Source organism: Trifolium pratense, linkage group LG3 (genome assembly GCF_020283565.1).
Source record: "Trifolium pratense cultivar HEN17-A07 linkage group LG3, ARS_RC_1.1, whole genome shotgun sequence".
NCBI lineage: Eukaryota > Viridiplantae > Streptophyta > Magnoliopsida > Fabales > Fabaceae > Trifolium > Trifolium pratense.
This window is the reverse complement of record NC_060061.1, coordinates 10588425-10608912: the sequence shown is the minus strand read 5'-3', so window position 1 is coordinate 10608912 and position 20488 is coordinate 10588425. Positions and strand designations below refer to the sequence as shown.

General features: G+C 30.2%; 3 protein-coding genes and 1 long non-coding RNA gene across 5 annotated transcripts; all 4 read left to right on the top strand.

Moving 5' to 3' along the window:
- The first annotated feature begins 468 nt into the window (after window positions 1-468).
- Window positions 469-6100, top strand: LOC123914569. Its single transcript, XM_045965770.1, has 7 exons — window positions 469-1324; window positions 1407-1848; window positions 1949-2865; window positions 2954-4174; window positions 4265-4483; window positions 4575-5432; window positions 5523-6100. Exons 1-7 carry the CDS (start codon window positions 469-471, stop codon window positions 6098-6100), a joined length of 5091 nt encoding a protein of 1696 aa, XP_045821726.1.
- A 694-nt stretch (window positions 6101-6794) lies between these two features.
- Window positions 6795-10109, top strand: LOC123914131. Of its 2 annotated transcripts, XM_045965145.1 has the most exons (11): window positions 6795-6928; window positions 7201-7267; window positions 7361-7626; window positions 7788-7854; window positions 7947-8212; window positions 8370-8436; window positions 8528-8851; window positions 8935-9027; window positions 9113-9253; window positions 9341-9517; window positions 9624-10109. In XM_045965145.1, the coding sequence occupies exons 1-11, from the start codon at window positions 6909-6911 to the stop codon at window positions 9882-9884; spliced, it is 1749 nt and encodes a 582-aa protein (XP_045821101.1). In that variant the 5' UTR covers window positions 6795-6908; the 3' UTR covers window positions 9885-10109. The 2 variants fall into 2 exon arrangements, with proteins under 2 accessions (XP_045821101.1, XP_045821102.1); XM_045965146.1 differs by lacking the exons at window positions 7788-7854; window positions 7947-8212.
- A 3964-nt stretch (window positions 10110-14073) lies between these two features.
- LOC123914568 lies at window positions 14074-14930 on the top strand. Its single transcript, XM_045965769.1, has 3 exons — window positions 14074-14174; window positions 14244-14600; window positions 14682-14930. The coding sequence occupies exons 1-3, from the start codon at window positions 14100-14102 to the stop codon at window positions 14928-14930; spliced, it is 681 nt and encodes a 226-aa protein (XP_045821725.1). The 5' UTR covers window positions 14074-14099.
- A 1746-nt stretch (window positions 14931-16676) lies between these two features.
- Window positions 16677-17244, top strand: LOC123914130. The gene is made up of 2 exons (XR_006811764.1): window positions 16677-16776; window positions 16893-17244. It is a non-coding gene; the product is annotated as an uncharacterized LOC123914130 (long non-coding RNA).
- The last annotated feature ends 3244 nt before the right edge of the window (window positions 17245-20488 follow it).

Here is a 20488-nt window from a genome sequence, read left to right as displayed (position 1 = left end):
CCAATTTTATATTATTAACTTAGTACCTCAAGTTTTGAGTAGCAGTTTTGAAGGACAACCTACATCATAGGTTTTGACTTCTTTTACACCATGATATGATCAATATGGTTGAATGAAAGGGATGTGCATTTAATGCTCTTACCAACTTAGTGTATTATACAAGTAAACTTCAATAAACATCACCCACTTCAAGATGCAATGTAGACATAGCATCATAGTGATAGCATCCAATGTCATGTTTATACTTCTTTTTCACTTATTAAACATTTTAAATTTAAAACTTGAATTCGTGAACCAACAAGTGAAATCAAAACCTAATTTTTTCCCACCAAAATTAAAATTTTGAATACCATTTCCAATTTGAAATTTCAAATTTTCGTTTCTCAAAACACACTTAAACTTAAATATAAGTCAGTTTTATAATAGTCAAACAAACATTGAAACATGAAAGCAACTTAATTATATCAAATGGATCAAAGGAAGAACAACACTCAAAACCCTAAACAGATTCAAACTAATGCAAGACAAAAAAGAAAAGCTGTTGTGGATAACAAGAAACAATCCACAAAGAAACCAAAACCTGTCATCAGTTCTTCCAAGATATCACAACATTCTACCAATCAAACATTAACTCCACTTTCTAATATTACCAACACCAGAGATACTAATGTAAACCTCAGCAAAGCAACTAACAACCATACACATGGAAATACATCTACAATTTGTGATCAAAATTCTATGTTTAATGTTCCAAAGGAAACAAATCCAACACAAATTGTTTTTCCTTTAGCCTCAGCCAATTTCATAAGAAACTGGAATGCTACTCTTAGGCAAATAGCTTCAAATGAACCAAATCCTGCTTTTGGTGACATGCGGCTAAATGGTTTTGATCAAATGAACCAGCCAAGCTCTCAACAAGATAAACAACCAACTCCTCAATCTTCCAACACTATGCAAGGGGAAACTTCTTCAAGAATTCAAATGAATACAAGTTCAAAAAGACATAGCTGCACTTCAAGTGGTACACAACCATCTAACTTGAACAACATTATTCAACCTCCTGCAAAAAAATCTCATTATCATACCAGAGGAGTTAATCTCTACAACAAGTTCACTGCTACACTCAATCAAAATGACACATCTTTAGGGGTAACTGAAGTTGGAACCAAAACAAAATCTCAGTTTTCCAACCTTTTTGATAATCATGTCATTGAATCTTCTTCTGATGAGTCTGGATCAGAAGACAGGTGTAGCAGTGATGAGTATTCAGAATCTGATGATGAGCAAGATATAGAAGAAGATGATCAACAAGGTTCAAATTTTGGTATTCTTTATTGTCATCAACAATATAATACACTTTAATTATAAACTGCTTAATTGCTTAAGTGGTGTTTTTGCATTTCCAGGGTATTTTGATATAGGTGATCCTATATGGGAATGCCAACAATGTGGTGCATTAATGTGGTATCAAGAAAGAAAGAATAAAAGCAGACATTCCCTTACACCTGAATTCCAACAATGTTGTCATGGAGGTAAAGCTCAACTGCCATTGTTGGACCAACCACCAGAACTTCTTCAACATCTTTTGTTTAACTATCACAATGCAGACAGCAAAAATTACCAAGCACACACAAGAACATATAATTCAATGTTTGCTTTCACATCTCCTGGAATGAAATTGGATGACAAAAAAAGAATTGGTAGAGGTCCACCAACATTAAGAATTCAAGGACAAGTTTGTCATCGAATTGGGAGCATGTTGCCAGTCGAGGGTCAACCTCCTAAATTTGCACAGCTATATATTTATGATACTGAAAACGAAATTAAAAACAGAATGCATATTTTCAGGTATTGAAATTAACAATTACATTACTCAATGTTAGTTATCATGATGGTGTTGCATTCAATATTCACTATCATTTATATTGTTGAATTATTATTATTTCAGAGATAACAAAGAACTTGATGAAAATATAGTAAGGAAGTTGAAGGTTATGCTTGATGAACACAATGTCCATGCAAGATCATTTAGAATGGCTAGACATACATTGCAGAATAATTTTTTCCAAGAGCTAAAGTTCAAATTAATTTCTGAGAGGACTACAGATGGTAGGATTTACAATAAACCAACTGTTTCCGAAGTAGCTGCTCTCATAGTGGGAGATATTGACTCTGCTGCAGAAAGAGATATAATCATGCACAAAAGAAGTGGTCATTTGCAAAGAATAAATGAATTTCATCCAGCTTATCTTGCTTACCAATATCCACTACTTTTTCCTTATGGTGAGGATGGGTTCAGGACAGGTATTCAATTTAGATTTAGACACCAAACTGAGATTACCAAAAGGAATCGTCTTACAATCAAAGATTGGCTTTGTTTTAGAATCCAAACGCGGAAAAAAGAAGCACAAACTTTGATATGTTCAAGAAGACTTTTCCAACAATTCTTGGTTGATGGATATACAATGATGGAAACCGAACGGTTGAATTGGTTAAGGAAAAATCAGTCAAAACTCAGAGTTGGAAAGTACCACAAATTGAAAGAAGGAGCTCAAAATACTAATAATAATCCAAACCAGAAAAGAGGAACAAGAGTTATTCTGCCTTCTACTTTTGTTGGTAGTAAAAGATACATGGATCAATTATACTTTGATGGTATGGCCATTTCATCTGCAGTTGGATTTCCAGATATTTTTATAACTTTCACATGTAATCCTACCTGGCCTGAAATTACAAGAGAGTTGGCAAAACAAAATTTGAAACCTCAAGATCGACCGGACATTGTTTCAAAGGTTTTCAAAATCAAATTTGACGAGCTTATGAAAGATCTAACAAAAAGACACATCTTAGGGAAAGTCTTAGCATGTAAGTTATTCTTTTAATATTCAATTATTTCATTTATGACTTAATCTATATCATGCTTATAAATGTCACCTATCATGAACTTATACAGATATGTATACAATTGAATTCCAAAAAAGAGGTCTGCCACATGCTCATATATTGATTTTCTTACATCCATCAAGCAAATATCCTGCACCTGATGATATTGACACAATTATTTCTGCTGAGATACCAAACCCTAATACTGACTTTGAGCTTTACAATTTGGTCAAAAAACATATGATCCATGGTCCATGTGGACAATCCAGACTTCAATCACCATGCACTGTCAATGGGAGATGTACTAAATTCTTTCCTAAAAAATACAATGAAAAAACCATAGTTGATCAAGATGGATATCCTGTTTACAAAAGAAGTTCAAATAGTCATACAGTGGAAAAAAATGGTATTACTTTGGACAATGGATATGTTGTTCCATATAATAAAAGGTTGTTGCTCAAATACCAAGCTCATATCAATATGGAATGGTGTAACCAATCTTCATCAATTAAATATTTGTTCAAGTACATACACAAGGGTTATGATCGAATCACAGCTTCAGTGGTACGAACACAAAACAATGTTACTAATGAACAAAGTCAAATTGATGAAATCAAGCAGTATGTTGATTGCAGATATATTTCACCATCTGAGGCATGTTGGAGGATTTTTTCATACAAAATTCATGGTAGACAGCCAGCTGTTGAGAGAATGTTTTTTCATTTGGTCGGAGAGAATACTATATATTTCACTGATTTTGACCGTATGGAAAACATTTTGGAAAAACCAAGTGTCACAGAATCTATGTTCACATCATGGTTGCAAGCAAATAAAGACTATCCATCTGCAAGAAAACTGACATATGGTCAGTTTGTCACAAAGTTTACATACAACAAAAAAAAGAAATCTTGGACACCAAGGAAAAAAGGTTTCAAGATTGGAAGATTGATTTGGGTTCCTCCCACCACAGGAGAACTGTTTTACTTGCGAATGATGTTAACTGTTGTCAAAGGACCAATGTCTTTCGAAGATATTCGAAAAGTCGGTGATATACAATATCATACCTTTAGAGATGCATGTTTTGCCAAAGGATTTCTTGGAGATGATAAAGAATACATCAGTGCAATCAGAGAAGCTCATGGATGGGGACCAGGTTATTTTTTAAGAAAGTTGTTTGTCATTCTACTTGTGTGTAGTTGCATGAATAGGCCATATTTTGTATTCAAGAAAACAATACAGTGGCTTTCTGATGGAATTCTATATCAACAAAGGATAATTGCACATAATCAAGGTATATATCATCCTTATAATGTAATTATAGCATGAATACATTTAGTATATATTATACACTAACATCTTGAATGACATTTTCATTGTAAAGACTTGCAACTGACTGATGATGAGATAGAAAATTTAACCCTGTTGGAGATTGAGAGGTATTTGCAAGGCAACAGAAGATCATTAAGGGAGTTTGGTTCAATGCCTTATCCTAAAGGTTATGTCCTAGAACAATTGGGGAATAGACTTATATACGATGAGAGAAATTACGATGTTCCAACACTTAAACAAGAATTCGCTGAATTATCCGCTTCACTAACAGGTTTAGTATGATGCCATAACATTTAGCTTTATGAAATTTGCCTACTTATTTGCATTTTTATTTACATTGTAATATCATTCTTATCACGTAGATGAGCAAAGGAGTCATTTTAAAACAATTATGACTGCTGTGAACAAACAAGATGGAGGTGTTTTCTTTTTACATGGTTATGGTGGAACTGGTAAAACATACATTTGGAGAACACTTGCAAGTGCATTGAGGTCAAAACAAGAGATTGTACTTACTGTGGTAACAAGTGGAATTGCATCACTACTACTACCTGGAGGAAAAACTGCTCATTCAAAATTTAAAATCCCTATTCCAACTTTAGACAATTCAACTTGCAAAATAGACCATGATAGTGATCTTGCTGAATTGCTAAGACAAACAAAGTTAATAATTTGGGATGAAGCACCAATGGCTCACAGGTATTGTTTTGAATCTTTAGATCGTTGTCTACAGGATCTTATGACTAAAGATGGAGAGGAAAAAAAAATATTTGGTGGTAAGGTTGTTGTGTTTGGAGGTGATTTTAGACAAATACTTCCAGTTATTCCAAGAGGAAGCAGGTCTGATATTGTCCATGCTTCAATCAATGCATCTTATATTTGGGATCATGTAAAGGTTTTGACTCTAACCAAAAACATGAGACTGCGACAAGGCCCGAATAATGAGGAAAATGATGAAATTGAATCTTTTTCAAATTGGCTCTTAGCAGTTGGAGAAGGAAGAATTTCTGAACCTAATGATGGAATTGCACAAATTGAAATTCCAAATGATATTTTGATTTCAAAGTTTGATGATCCAATCAAAGGCATTGTGGATAGTACTTATCCAAATTTCCTGCAGAGTTACAAGGATTATGAATATTTACTCAGTAGAGCAATCTTAGCATCTACAATTGAAGTGGTTGATTCAATTAATGATTACATGCTCAACATTATGCCAGGTAAATGCCTACATTTCCAAACTTATATTAAAATAATGACCAACTAATTACTCAAATATACTTTATATGTTTTAAATCAATCATGATCAGGCGAAGAGCAGGAATACTTGAGTGCAAATGATATCGACAGATCAGAAATTCATGATCATCGTATTACACAACTGTTTACTCCTGAGTTTTTGAGCTCTCTCCGGACTTCTGGTCTTCCAAGTCACGGTATTAAGCTCAAGGTTGGATCACCAATTATGTTAATGAGGAATATTGATCAGACTCAGGGTTTATGCAATGGTACAAGAATGATTGTAACCAGACTAGCTGACCATGTGATTGAGGCAAAAATAATTGGTGGCAAGAATCATGGAAATAAAGTATACATTCCAAGATTGGATATGTCTCCATCACAGTCCCCATGGCCTTTCAAATTAATACGAAGACAATTTCCAATTATCGTATCATATGCCATGACCATTAACAAGTCACAAGGACAGTCTTTGGATAATGTTGGTGTTTATTTGCCGAGAGATGTTTTTTCCCATGGTCAGATATATGTAGCTGTTTCTAGAGTTAAAAGCAAAAAAGGTATTAAGATCTTGATTCACGATCAGAAGAATCTTCCTAAAGAAACTACAAATAATGTTGTCTTCAAGGAAGTGTTCAGTAATATTTGATCTTGGCTAACTATCACATTTTGTGCAACAGGTATGCTAATTTGCTATATTTCATAATCAATGCTGCTTCATATTATGTAATCTGATTTTTTCTTTTTTCAGGTTCAAACACATCATTCACTGTGTTCATGCTAAACTGAATTCAATTACTTATTGAATATATCAATTACCTGTAGTTTTTGTTTTTAACATCATGTTTTGTAATTGTATTTTGATCTATATGTTTCATGCTTTTCAAAATATGTTTTGTAACACTAATGCCTCTAATGGTATGTCAATTCCAAATTCATCCAAACTTTATCATGAAATATTAGATATATGGTTTAATTGATCAATATTTTGTAACTTTTTTTTTTGCCATTATTTTCTGTATCTTTTAAAATCATGATAAATCTCCAAATATTTTAAAAATCTAGATACAAATAAGAATAATAATAATTATTAATTTATCATATAGTTGAAAATACAGCAAAGAAAGGTTACTTTCCTTTTAGCAATGGTTTTAAAAAAAATAGTTTTAGGTGGGCTTACATGTAGGTCCAACTGATATTGATGACCCAACACTAATAAACAAATTAAACCATATATATATATTACTTTTAGTGGTCCCAACAAATAAGGACCACACAGTTTTTGTGTTATCCAATTGTAAAGAAATAGAAACTTCTAAATATCCAAAAAGTGCAAACCGTACTATACCCAAATCCATTACCATCGATACCGTCTTCTTCGCCAACCATTTCAACGTTCTTCGAAGATTCAGGTACCACTCAATATCCAAGTATCAACTACCAATTATTCAAAATCAATGGCATCACATAGCAGAAGGTAATTCTCAAAACTCAATTTTCCTACTTCTTCTAATTTAGCAATTAAAATGAATAATAATCATATATCTATGTATCTTCCTGGTTTTGAGAAATTGGTAGTAACTATATGTGTATAATAATCAAGAACTCATATATTGAATCAAAAGTAGTTATATAGACTGTAACATTTTGAGTTAAACTATTATTTCTAAATTTAATAACTTAATTAGGTTTTTCGGATTTTATGTTACTATCGATCTCATATGATAAAATAATTTCGATTGTTTTCAGAGTACCAACACCTGAGGATATTGAAAAATACAGGAACAAATTTGACACTGTCATTGACCCCAAATTGGTATAGTTTTATGTATTTGTTTTGCAATTTCATAATTTTTTTTATTAAATATCTGCTATACATATTGATTTAAATTATGTTCATTATATTTAGGAAACAATTTCCATTCCTGATGATTTTTATAACAAATGGAAAACTACTTTTGACAAACACCAATTTGGCTGGATTCGAGGACCTAACTATAAGATGGTTGCAGTCTTATATGAAAAAACTATAACTGGAATGATACTGACAAATACATCAAGTGTTTCAAGGTATTTTGGTTTTGTCAAACCAACCAGAGTAAGTTTCAGCTATGTCCCAGAAAAAAATAAACTTTGGATGAGAATTTTACAAGACAATAGATCTTCTTCCAAAAGGTTATTATTGACTCACATTACTTAATTTTTTTTACTATATATGTATGATATATTGATATTTATCTTATCTATCATGTATCATTTTACTTTCTGAATTTTTCTTCATCATAATTTTATATACTATGAGTTTCATACGTTTTCAATTTTTTGTGTTTTTTTAGAGTTCCAACTGCTGCAGATATTGAAAAATATAGGCACAAATTTCACACTGTGATTGACCCTAACTTGGTATAGTTTTATGTATTTGTTTTGGATCTTCATCATTTTTTTATTAAATATCTGCTATACATATTGATTTAAATTATGTTCATTATATTTAGGCAACAATTTCCATTCCTGATGATTTTTATAACAAATGGAAAACTACTTTTGACAAACACCAATTTGGATGGATTCGAGGACCTAACTATAAGAAGGTTGCAGTCTTATATGAAAAAACTAAAACTGGGATGATCCTGACAAATACATCAAGTGTTTCAAGGTGTTTTGGTTTTGTCAAAACAACCAGAGTAAGTTTTAGCTATGTCCCAGAAGAAAATAAACTTTGGATGAGAATTTTACCAGACAATGGATCTTCTTCCAAAAGGTTATTATTGACTCACATTACTTAATTTATTTTACTATATGTATGATATATTGATATTTATCTTATCTATCATGTATCATTTTACTTTCAGAATTTTTCTTCATCATAATTTTATATATATGAGTTTCATACTTTTTCAATTTTTGGTTTTTTTTAGAGTTCCAACTGCTGCAGATATTGAAAAATACAGGAACAAATTTGACACTGTGATTGACCCTACCTTGGTATAGTAATTTGAATTTTATTTCAGATTTTAATTGTTTAAATTTCATTTCTGATATACATATTCATAAAAATTATTTTCATTCTATTTAGGAAACCATTTCAATTCCTGATGAGTTTTATAAAAAATGGAAAACATCTTTTGACAAACACAAGTTTAGCTGGATTAGAGGTCCTAACTACAGGAATGTTCCAGTCTTCTATAAGCAAACTAACTCTGGGATGGTGCTCACTGATTCATCATTTCTTTCAGAGTGTTTTGGTTTTGTCAGACCAACCAGAGTTACCTTGAGTTATGTCCCTGCAGAAAATAAACTTTGGATGAGAATTTTAGGTGATAACATTGTACCAGAGATTAACATTAATGGAACTACTATTCAGCAGCCCAATACTGCTAATGCAAACCCTCCAAACCTGGTAAACTAAATCTTTGTTTAATATGTAACAATACATTGAGATTTATATTTGAAAATTTTGGGTTATTTCATTCTGATTTACAGAGTGTGCATCATGAAGAACTATCAATGGATATAAACACAAATATGCCACCTACTGATGAGATCAATCATACATCTGAAATTCATCCAAACATTGTAACCGAAATCATATCTTTCATTTAATACATTAAATTCATTATTTTTCCAGTATAATATATGTAACATTTATTATTCTCAACAGAACTTGAGTAACAAAGAAGGCATGCTATCTTCAAAAAGGAAGCGACTTAATGAAGGTCATGTCATACATGAAACTTGTGATCAAGCCCATTTGAGGAGATCAATAAGATTGATGGATGCTGAGAAAAAAATGAAAATTCAGGTAAACAATAATTTAATAATTGTTGCATTCCTTTTGATAAGATGCTTTTATTCCAATCCAAATCCTAATTATATTCCATATTAACAGAACTTGACTAACGGCCAGCCAAAGTTGTCATCGAAAAGAAACAAAAACCAGAAAAAAAACAGGCCTCTTACCAAAGCTTTCATCGGTAGGATTAGAATAAAGAAGACTGAATTTGGATTTGAATGGACTAGAGTAGTGACTGAAGCAATGGCAAGAAAATATGGAACTAAAGTCCTGGTAAATATATTTCTCTTTACTATTATTATACTTAATACAAGTTATATTATGTCTTTATTAATTAATTAAGGTTTGAGTATAAGTCTCTCTACCTTATAATTGACAGCACATACCAAATGAAATTTCAAGAATTGTATTGAAGCCGAATTTTTCAAACATTTTGATTGAAATTCAAATGAATGGTGTAACTCTGACAACTTTTCCTTCCAAAGTCATGACTGCCAAGAGATACCAATTTGAAAGATATATCTCTAAAGAATGGGCTCGATTCATTAAGAGGAGCAATATTGAACCAGGTGACAAATTGATGTTCAAAATACAAGAACCTCCAGCAAAGTTGATCATTGAACTGATCAAGGCCAAATAAGGATGTCTTATGTTGTGGATGTTTCAAGTTGACTGATATTAGTGATGTTAATTTTTATATGATCATTATGTAATTGACATGTTGAATATCTACTATGTTATCTTTGATATAGACCTCCTAAATATGTCTGTAATGAATATTTAATGTTTGTTTCGAATGAGCTTCTATGTTTAAAACAATCATGTGCTATAGACATATGCAACTAAGTAAGGGTATCAATTTTAAGCCGGATGAATACATTATTGCATATCTATTATATTCACTTTTTTTTTACAAGTTGAATTAATGTACTTGATTTCTTATTCAAATCAACTAATAAATATCCAACATTGTGTCAGATTTTATTCACTTCCAAATTCTTTCATAAGAACATTATTAGTAAAAGACAATATTATTTTACTTTATATCTTGTCATTGTAAAAATAGTACAACAATGCTTATTATATTATATTATTAGTGAATATTATTTCACTTGACAAATTGCCTCCATGTTCCCTTTCCAAATATAAATATCAAACAATGTTGACAATATAAATCATAATACCTTAAAACATTATTGAAAGTCATTTCCTCATTTCAAAGATCAAAGAATGACCTCAACAAACAATCTTCTACAAAACCAAGTTATTGGATCTTTCACAACTTTACATGTACCAAATGAGGTTAGAAATTTTTCATTTCATAATTTATTGTAAAATTACTTCTTAATTTGTTAACTTCACTAAAACAAGTCATTTGTTCCCTTCTTTTTTTATAGCCTTATGCCGAAATAGATCCAAATTTCCTTAAACAATTCCACGACCATGATTTTCAATGTACATGGAAGTTACAAGATGAGCAAAGAAAATATCACAGAATAATGTTCAACGGAGATTTTTCTCATCCTTTATTAACCAAAGGTTGGAATAGCTTGAGATCCTATTATGGTATGGAAGATGAACATTTTGAGATTGAAATTGCCTACTACGGTCAAAATCTCTTTACCATAAAAAAAGGTCAAAATATTGTTGATACTTCGATTATTCCAAATTTTCATAGTCGAAGTACAACACTTGATCAAACTCTTTATTTTGATCATACAATTACAAGCAAATCATTCTTGGTAAGTTTACAAACTTAATTTATGTCCATTATATAATATTCAATATTATTTCACTTTTTATAACTATGCCTGTTAACATCAATATCATCAACTTACAAAATCAGGTTTTCAATGCGGATATGTCCAAATACATAGACAAAAATGATTTTAACTGTCTTGTGCTATGCGGAAAAAAGGGAAAAAAAATTGATGCAAACATTGAAAGCGATTATTTGGAGCTACCGTCCTGTTATATTGAAGACGAGTGGAAGACCTTTTGCACCAGAAATAAGTTCAAGATTGGAGATCGAGTCCGCATTAAATTTGCATCTGTGAATCAAAGTCACATGGTTCACATATTTAAGATTATTCTATAAATCCTTTTGTTGAGTAGTATTAAGTATTTATCTTAGAATAAATGTTGTTTTCAACATTGTTATTTGTAATCTTGATTGTACATGTATTAACCTCTTAACCGTTGTTGTAAATTTAAGATGCTTAGTACAATCTATATGTTTAATGTATTGATAATTCATCTAATTTCGTTAAAATTAAATGCTTAATTTTTTTTAAGTTGTCCATTATGTTTTGGCCCCTGTTATAATATGTTGTATTTGATCGTCCAATTATTACATCAAGTTATTAAATACCATAAATATTTTTACTAAATAAATATTGAATTATTCTAATCCTTAATTATTTAATAATTTTGAGGAAAGGAAAATATATTCAAAAAACCAATATTATAATGCAGGACCACATGTAATTAGTTTACATTAATAAAAATGGGCCTACAAAATCTGTAAAACTTAATGTATTGGCCCATTAATTATGATACTGTTCGAATATTTTCCCAGGACCACTACTTCAATGTTTGATCAGAGACTAAGCTATCATCACTTTTCAACAACCACCTCAACAACATAGAACCAGACAAAATTAAAAACAGTCCCAATCTACATCCTGTTCATCGACATCCTTCAATTATGGCTTCTTCCTCAAAAAGGTTAGATTTTCCGATTCATCTCTTTATTGTTCATCGTTTATATTTCTTTTTAGGTTGCATTGATTTCAAATTTCTCCAACTTTCAGTGCTAGGGTTTGGATTCTATTTCACAAATGTCATTATCATCATCTTCTATATTTGCTTGAAATGAATCCTGCAAAAAAAAAGAAAAATAAAACAACTTATCTTAATTCTCAATTCTAAAAATGTATGAAAAAACAAATAAATTTCCATGAAAACCCTGCTATGTGTTCGAAAATTCACTGACTTGAATATCTAATAATGTATATGTTTAAAGAATGACAAGACTTGAGGTCGAAAGGCAGAGGACAAAAACTTTTCAAACTGTGATTTATCCAACCAAGGTATTAACTCATTAAAATGTTCATATCAAATTACATATTGTATTTTAGGTATTAGTTATACAACACACTAATACAGTTTGTTCCTTATATCAACTTGAAATTTAGGACAACATTAAAATATGTACACAATTCAAAACCCATTGGATGTTTAACCTACAAAAACAACCATTTGGCTGGGTAGAACATGCAAATGGAAAAAGGTGTCAGGTTTTACTATGCCTGGATGATGGAGATTGTCACATTCAATCAGGGAGAGTCTTGGCAAGAGAATTTGGTTTTGCTAAACCAACGGAAGTAATTCTTGAATACCAAATTGATGACAATCGTTTCAGTATGACTGTTATCAAAGATGAAGATTTGGTTATTTTATCAACTGATCAAGATGTTGCAGATAACAGTGAAATTTCTGAAGACAATAGCGAACATGACTCGGCCAATGATTCTGATCTTGAAAATTTTCTAAGCAATTATTTTGATAATGATCGTATTTTGTGTTGGAAGCTTAAGGTCAGCAAGGCTTATGCTGACAAAAAAAAGCAACAAGTTTTGGTAAGTTATCAGCATGATATTGTAAATTGCATTTAAATCTTTGTTGATATCTCATTGTTGTCTAATTTGATATAATGTTTTTTGTTTTAAGCATTTCCCACCAGATACTGCAGAATTTGTTATTAAGGAAAAGAAGTTTGTTTACATTGAAACTCCTCACAAACTAAGTGGAATCAAGTGCACGGTTCAAAAGGCACGAAGAAAGAAGGCTATCAAGGAAAAGTATTTGACTAAAGGTTGGTATCAATGGGTGAGGGCAAATGAACTGATGGAAGGAGATGAATTAAGATTCCAAATGGATCCTTTAGTCAATCATATCATTGAAGTTCAAATAGTTCGTCGCAATACAAAAAGAGATCGAAAGAACAAGAATCACAAATGAATCCAGATTAATGTTAGCATGAGTAAGGTTCAAGTTAAGTCTTTAATTAGAATTAATCCTTTTTAACTTTGTTGCTTTAAACCCTAATCAATGGTATGCTGTGTTGTAATCTATGTTATGTTGTAGTGTTTAATCAATGTATGTTGTGTGTAGCTTTGAACTTTAGTATATGCTTTTAAGTTTAGTTTTTCTTTTTAGAGTTACTACAATGGTTGCACTAAAGTATTTATAGTAACCATGCTATGTATCTATGAATGATGAATGATGAATGCTAAACTGTTTGTACGATATGAATGATAGTCTTATGGATAATACTATATATTATTGTTATAGTTCATGTGATGATGGTACTTAATTTCAGTAACTATTGTTCCCCAATAACTTAACTATATAATTTTTTCAAACCATAAATTAGGTTCCCCAATAACTTGACTATATATTAAATATACTACATGTGCATGTTGTCTAAATAATATATGATGATTATCACATGACAAACTATTTCATTGTCAAATAACATCATAAGATTCTAAAATCAATAAAGGATTATCAATAAAAGTAATTTCTTGAGAGACCAACCAAAAGGACATATTCACATGTCATTGATATGTTACATCTTCAAAATCATATCTCAAAATTATTCTTCTCATGCTTTTGACAAATGCATAAAGACAAAATAAATCAAATGCAACAATAATTTTTCAATCCTATTTTGTTTTTACTAAAAAAAATAATATAATTTCATTATCACACTCATACCTATATATATACAACACCTCATTATTGTTCTTCATTGCAAGAAATACATTTTTCAAAACTTCATTAAGCAAATATGGCTGTACCATTTTCACATAGAATAGAAGGTCAAATTCAAGGTCATTTTACTACAGTTCATGTTCACAATGAGGTAAAATTATGTTTTTATATTAATTTTTTTAATTTATTATATAACACTAATGATAAATCAAACTTTTAGAATGTAGGAGAATTGGATCCTTATTTTGTGGCACAATTTTTTCATGAACTTGGAAGTGTATGGCATTTGATTGATGGCAGTGGCAATCAACATGATGTTGAATTCAATATGTCAGTGACAAAACCACTGCTAACTAATGGTTGGGCAACACTAAGAAATCATTATGAATGGATAGGAAACATTGAGATTACCTTTTTCTATCATGGCAATAATTCATTCCGCTTGATCCCTTCTACTGCACAAATTCTGCCAACATTTTTTCCTAGGTTCCACAGCTCAAGCACTTATGGAAATGGAAATGACAATCGTTCTTTTAAAATTGTAATGAACGAAACCACAATCAACTCAAATCATCTGGTTAGATTGTGATTTTTTTCAATTTCAATTTTTAGATAAATTACTTATTTTATATTAATATCAGGTTGTATGGTTAAATAGGTTCTTCCAAGGAAAGTTGGATTATTTCTATTACAAACAAATTATTCTGAAGTTAAGCTTTCTGGACCTTTAAACAATGTCGTTACTTGCACATTGACAACTACAACTGACGATCAGATCACTACCAAACTTGGAGATGGTTGGGCAACATTTTGTCAACTCAATAACATCGTCGAAGGGAATAAGCTGAAATTCACATGTGAGCAAAAAATGCAGTATAACAATGTTCTTATTGTAACATTGATATGATGGAGAAGGGCTTTTTTTCTTAACTATAAGTATTACAACTATCGTGCAAATGATGTATTGTTTTTCATTCAATAATTTAGTGAAACTTTAGATCAAGTGTTGTACCATGTATTATTTCTTAATGTACATGTTGTGTTACGGTTTAAACTTCTATTGCATTTATCACTTTTGAAGTATTTTCTTTATAGTCATTTCAATTAAAAAACAATGAGGTTTAATTTGATTAATACAATAAACATGATGTTCATTTTAAGTTGCTGGCAAAAATACAAGGTTAAATAATGGGTGGTCAAAAGTTTAAAAATATTATCAATGAATTTTAAACATCGACCTTAAATTTTTCTACAACAATAATAACAAATGCAAATATGTGTCTTATAATGAACAAGAATTACCCAAAAATTTCTCAAAATTCCATAGGTTGGTTTATTCTTCGGATAACAATCAATCTTTAAAAGGTCTAACGGACCAAACCAGCATCAATTCAGAATAATAGGTTTACTTGTCTTATAATGAAGTTCAGCTTTCTAACCCATCGAACAATATTCGACAATTGCTTTTCGACAATTACAATTACAAATAGCTAAACTTACAATTTCAATTATTTTGAAAGGTATAAAACATAATAAATATATTATTTAGTTTCATTTATAAAAAACTACAAATTTTTTGATTAATATTAACCTCAAATTAAATAATTTACAATTGAAAGTTTTTTTTTTAACCACTTTACAATTTAAAGTTATAATTGGAAAAATTGTTAAAAACACTAAAATTGGGGCCAAACTCGGTGGATCAATTTATGGCCCATCAGCCCAACAAACTTTAACAACATTTCTCTTAAGTATATTAAAAAATTGTTATCAAAATACCACAAAATTTTCTTAGATCTGATCTATTTCCTTTTCCCTTTCCATAAGAAGACCGACAAAGAAGCTTTCCAGCAGCAGAGGAATTCTTCTTCAAATGGAAAAACACCTAGGCCAAGGATCCAGCATGCCATCCACAAATAAAACAAGGTTTGACAGACAAATTTTTTACTCGATTTCAATTTTATTTACAACATCTTTTGTTAAATTTAGCAAAATTATTTAGGGTTGAACACTATATCTAAGATTTATGAATAAATACATATATTGATTCGTTATATACTCTGTCTATTTGAATATTAGGTTTATTCATTAGATGCTTCTTATTTTAATTGACATAATTTCATCTTACTCATAATCATGTGTTAATAATTTATATGGTTACTATTATATATTCATACTTGATACAGCAACATTATTTTAACATTTTTTTTCTATCGAATATCATGAATCAATATATCCAGATTATTATCCTTTCATTCAAGGAAATGGGTTTGATTTTTACGAAACAGTGATTGAACAGTATACCATCATCAGATGCTTTCATTTTCATATATAAAATGTTTTCATAACAAAAATTTATACTTTCATGCTTTCTATTATTAAATGCTTTAATAAAAACAATAGGTGTATCTGTTATTAGATTGATACTTATCAACAAAAGTGTTTAATTTGCAATTAACACAGTTGCAAAAGGAACATCTAAGTTAACAATGTCAAGACACAAAAAAATTCACCAGCATTTACTTTATAATTTTCGTACAATCATAATTAATCACCAGCATTTTCTTTCTTTTAGACAATTTAACCGTGACAATTCTGAAGAAATTGATCCGGATTACGCTGAATTCCTTCACAAATATGGTGAAGATTATTATGAGAAATTGGAAAATTCAAGAAGTAACAACACAGATGCTGATGTGCATACCTTTGAATTCACTCTTAACCATTTCAACCATGTCAGAGAAACACAAATTGTAAGTTTTTATCTTGTCATTTCATTTTTCACATCTGAACTTAGTTTTCTTAAATGTCTATGATATTTATTATCTATTATTTATATTGGTTTAATTCTTCAAATTTTGTTTTATAGACTTTGCCCAACGACTTCTCAACTTATGTTCGTCATTTAAATTTGCAAACCCTAATTCTTGAAGTACCTGGAACAAACAGTTCCAAGGTACATTTAAGGTATCCAACCAATCCTTCTGAAAATGTCCAGATTGTTGGAGGCTGGAAAAACTTCTGCTTTGACAATGGAATACAATTCGATGATAGGCTTCGAATTGAATTCAAACATGTTTATCCAAATGTTGGCAAAGTTTTTAAGGTTACAACCTAATTGGATACATATATGTGAGATCCATATGTAACCTACCTAAATGTTTAATTTTTTGTTTCAAGTTTTCCTTCAAATTGTAATAGACATTGACAAGAAATTTTAATTAAGTTACTTTGATGTTTGATGTTTGATTTTACATGTTTCATTTCTAATTCAGTTATATTAATGTTAATTTACATATGTGGACTTATGAAAAGTGGAACTGAAAAAAATGGAGCGTAACGTTACGACCCGTGCGATAGCACGGGTCTATTACTAGTTAAGTTAGAATTTGTGCACGATAATATTTAATTAGAGGCTAACTAATTACAACATCCAATAGTACTCGTGCGGGCCATAAGACGCAATTCTCTACTTCTGATTCATCATATTCTTCAATATTAGGCATTTCAAGATTAATAAGATTCTTTGGTTCCGTATTACCTGAACCTTTGATTTTTTTACCACCACCATTTTTGGCTGCATGTACCAACTTGTTCATAATTTCTTCCATGTGTTTCATTGAATTCTCCATTGCTTCTAATCTTGCTTCTATATTACCATATTGTTGATCTTGTTGCTCCTTTTGATTATCTTGTTTCTCTTTGATCTCTTTGAGGTTGTCTTCTAATTTCAATAACGTTGTTGTTTCTTCTGTCATTGATGAATTAAATCATCAATTGAAAATTTTCTTATTTCTATCTTTTCGAATTTTCTTCTTCTCTTTCTCAAGTAATTAAGTGATCATAAAATCTACGCAATTGTACTTTCCTTGTTGAGCCAACTATTATGCAAGTGTTATGAACTAAATTTTCTTGTTTAGCCAACTCTTGTGCCTATTCATAGTTAATCGTTAGTGTAACAACCTAAATTGTTGTGTGATAAGTGATAACTATTTTTTTTTATATAAAATTGGGTATATAAAATTAGCATCAATTAACATGTGTGATATTTGAAACGTCTTTTTTGTTATATATTGTGAGCCTTTTAGATAAACATCTTAGCTCAAGATATGCTGAGTTTAAATCATGTCTTAGATAATTGTAAAATAATTATTAATTTTTACTTTAATTAATAAATAATTCAATTTTTTTTATTAATCGTTGTAATTTTTTGAATATTTTTTAAAATATATATCCTTATAAAAAATGTGAGAAATTAAATATATCCACTAACATACAAAAAGATGAACATTTAAATGAAGGTAAAAACTAAAAATGACTTTTAAACAATAAGTATACTTTAAAATGTTGTGACTTTTTCTTATAAATAGGATAAAAAATATCTAATAATTCTCTTATACTAGTAAGAAATATCCGTAAATGTGAATTTTACAATTTATATTCTAAAATCATATAATAGATCATATTTTATTTACAGCAATCATTAGCAAAAACTTGTGATGGAAGACAAAAATAATTGATTCATTTGAGAGGATTAATGGGTCTAAAATACTGTACATGCTTAGTTTAGTAGGTGAAATTGTACTAGTAAATAAGTTGTCATCAAGTGTAATTTAGTTTTTTAGTTGAAAATAAAATGTGTAATTTCATTTTTGAAACATATATTAATCCAAATATTTTGCTGATCATTCTTCTGACACAATTTCTAAAAGCCAATTTATATTACTCAGTGGTCCAACATACATCATTAGCACTCCACATAGTATCAGACATCAATGGGTCCAAAGAGCCTCTCTTTAGCATGCAATGAACCTCTTCAACTCCATGGCTTTCTGAAAAGTATAGGAGACCTTTGCAAATGTATGTGTTCCTTAATACTCCCTAGACACAAAGGAAATTAAAAGTCCATAATATCACCAATCAGCTTTCATAATTGTCTTGATCCAGTGAGCCACCTGCTTCGGGGTAAAGTGGTCTTCCCATACCACCAATTAAGCTCATACAATCCAATAATGCTAGATGTGGGTTGGGTGTTTGGCAACTACATCCACAATTGTTAGTATTGTTCTTGTTTTTTGTTTTTCTAGAATTTGTGGTAATAAGTATTATTCTAAGTAAATTCTAACGTGGGTCAAAAAAAAAAAAAAGTAAATTCTAACTTTAGAATGAAAAAAAATAAAATTAATATAAGTTTTAAATTTTTTAATAATAAAGTCATTATTGCCTAAAAAATAATAACAAATTGGTTTTAATTTATGTTCTCCTAAGTACCATTTCTTTACATATTTGAATTTATACTAGTCCTCCATAAATTAATATTTTCTCATTTGTTCTCTTGTATTTAAAAAATGAGTTCATAATTATTATTATTATGCTTGTAATTTGGTAACACCGAAGATGAATAGTCGTCAGAAGTTTCAAGAGAATTTTTTTTAGAAATTCTTTAGATTTTTTTTCCAATTGAAGATAACACAAATTTTGAGCGAGTGCACGATGTATTTACAAAAAAAAATGTTCGTGGTTGGATAGAATAAAGAGGGAATGACAAGGAGCGTCACAATTTGGCTGGCTTGGGAGGCTGAACAACGCATAGAAAATCCAGTCACGGGTAGTTATGCACGGTTTAGAAAATTCTTTAGAATTTCTTTACAAAAAAATTATGAGTATGAGTGATGCACAAAGTTGTTGTCATTATTTATAAAATATTTTCTTTTCTTATCTTTGCTGTGTTATTGATTTTTTGTTATAGAAGTAGAACAACGTTGTTCACCAAAAAACAAAAACAACCACCCACTATTGTTTTCTCTTACACCGTACATCTAATTTCCTTCTATTTTTGTTTAAATTTTTTCTTTTGACAAGATTTAGTCAATAATTAGACTTCGTTTGACAAAAAACATAGCATATAACAGGTAATATAGTCTTCAAAAAACAGGTAATATAGTTTATAGTGGATAAGCTTAATTATAAAACAAATAAAAAAATCAAAATATTATCGTGTATTGTGACATTAATAAATATCGTATATAAATAAATGTATACATATTGTGTAAAAAAATTAAAAATAATTTATAAAGTACTTAAATATACGTTTATAAATGTTATTTTAATAAAATTTTCGTGAACGGAGTCCCACGGGACGGGGATAAAACTCCGTCCCCATCCCGAACCTCTTTCGGGGGACTTTCTCCTCCATCCACATTCCCACAGGGAAAAGTTATCCATCTTCGGATCCCCGAACAAGGTAATTCCCACATGGATCCACATCCCTAATAGTGTGTAACAAGCGCATAATTAATTCGCATAATTAATTCACATATAGTACGTGATTAAATTTATCTGCAAGTTAGTTCTATTACGTATATCATACAATTAGTTCAAATTTTATATGCTAGATGAATTGGATGGGGGTGGTGGAAGGAATAATATCAATTGTGCTTCAAAGTGATTCATGATGAAGTAAGC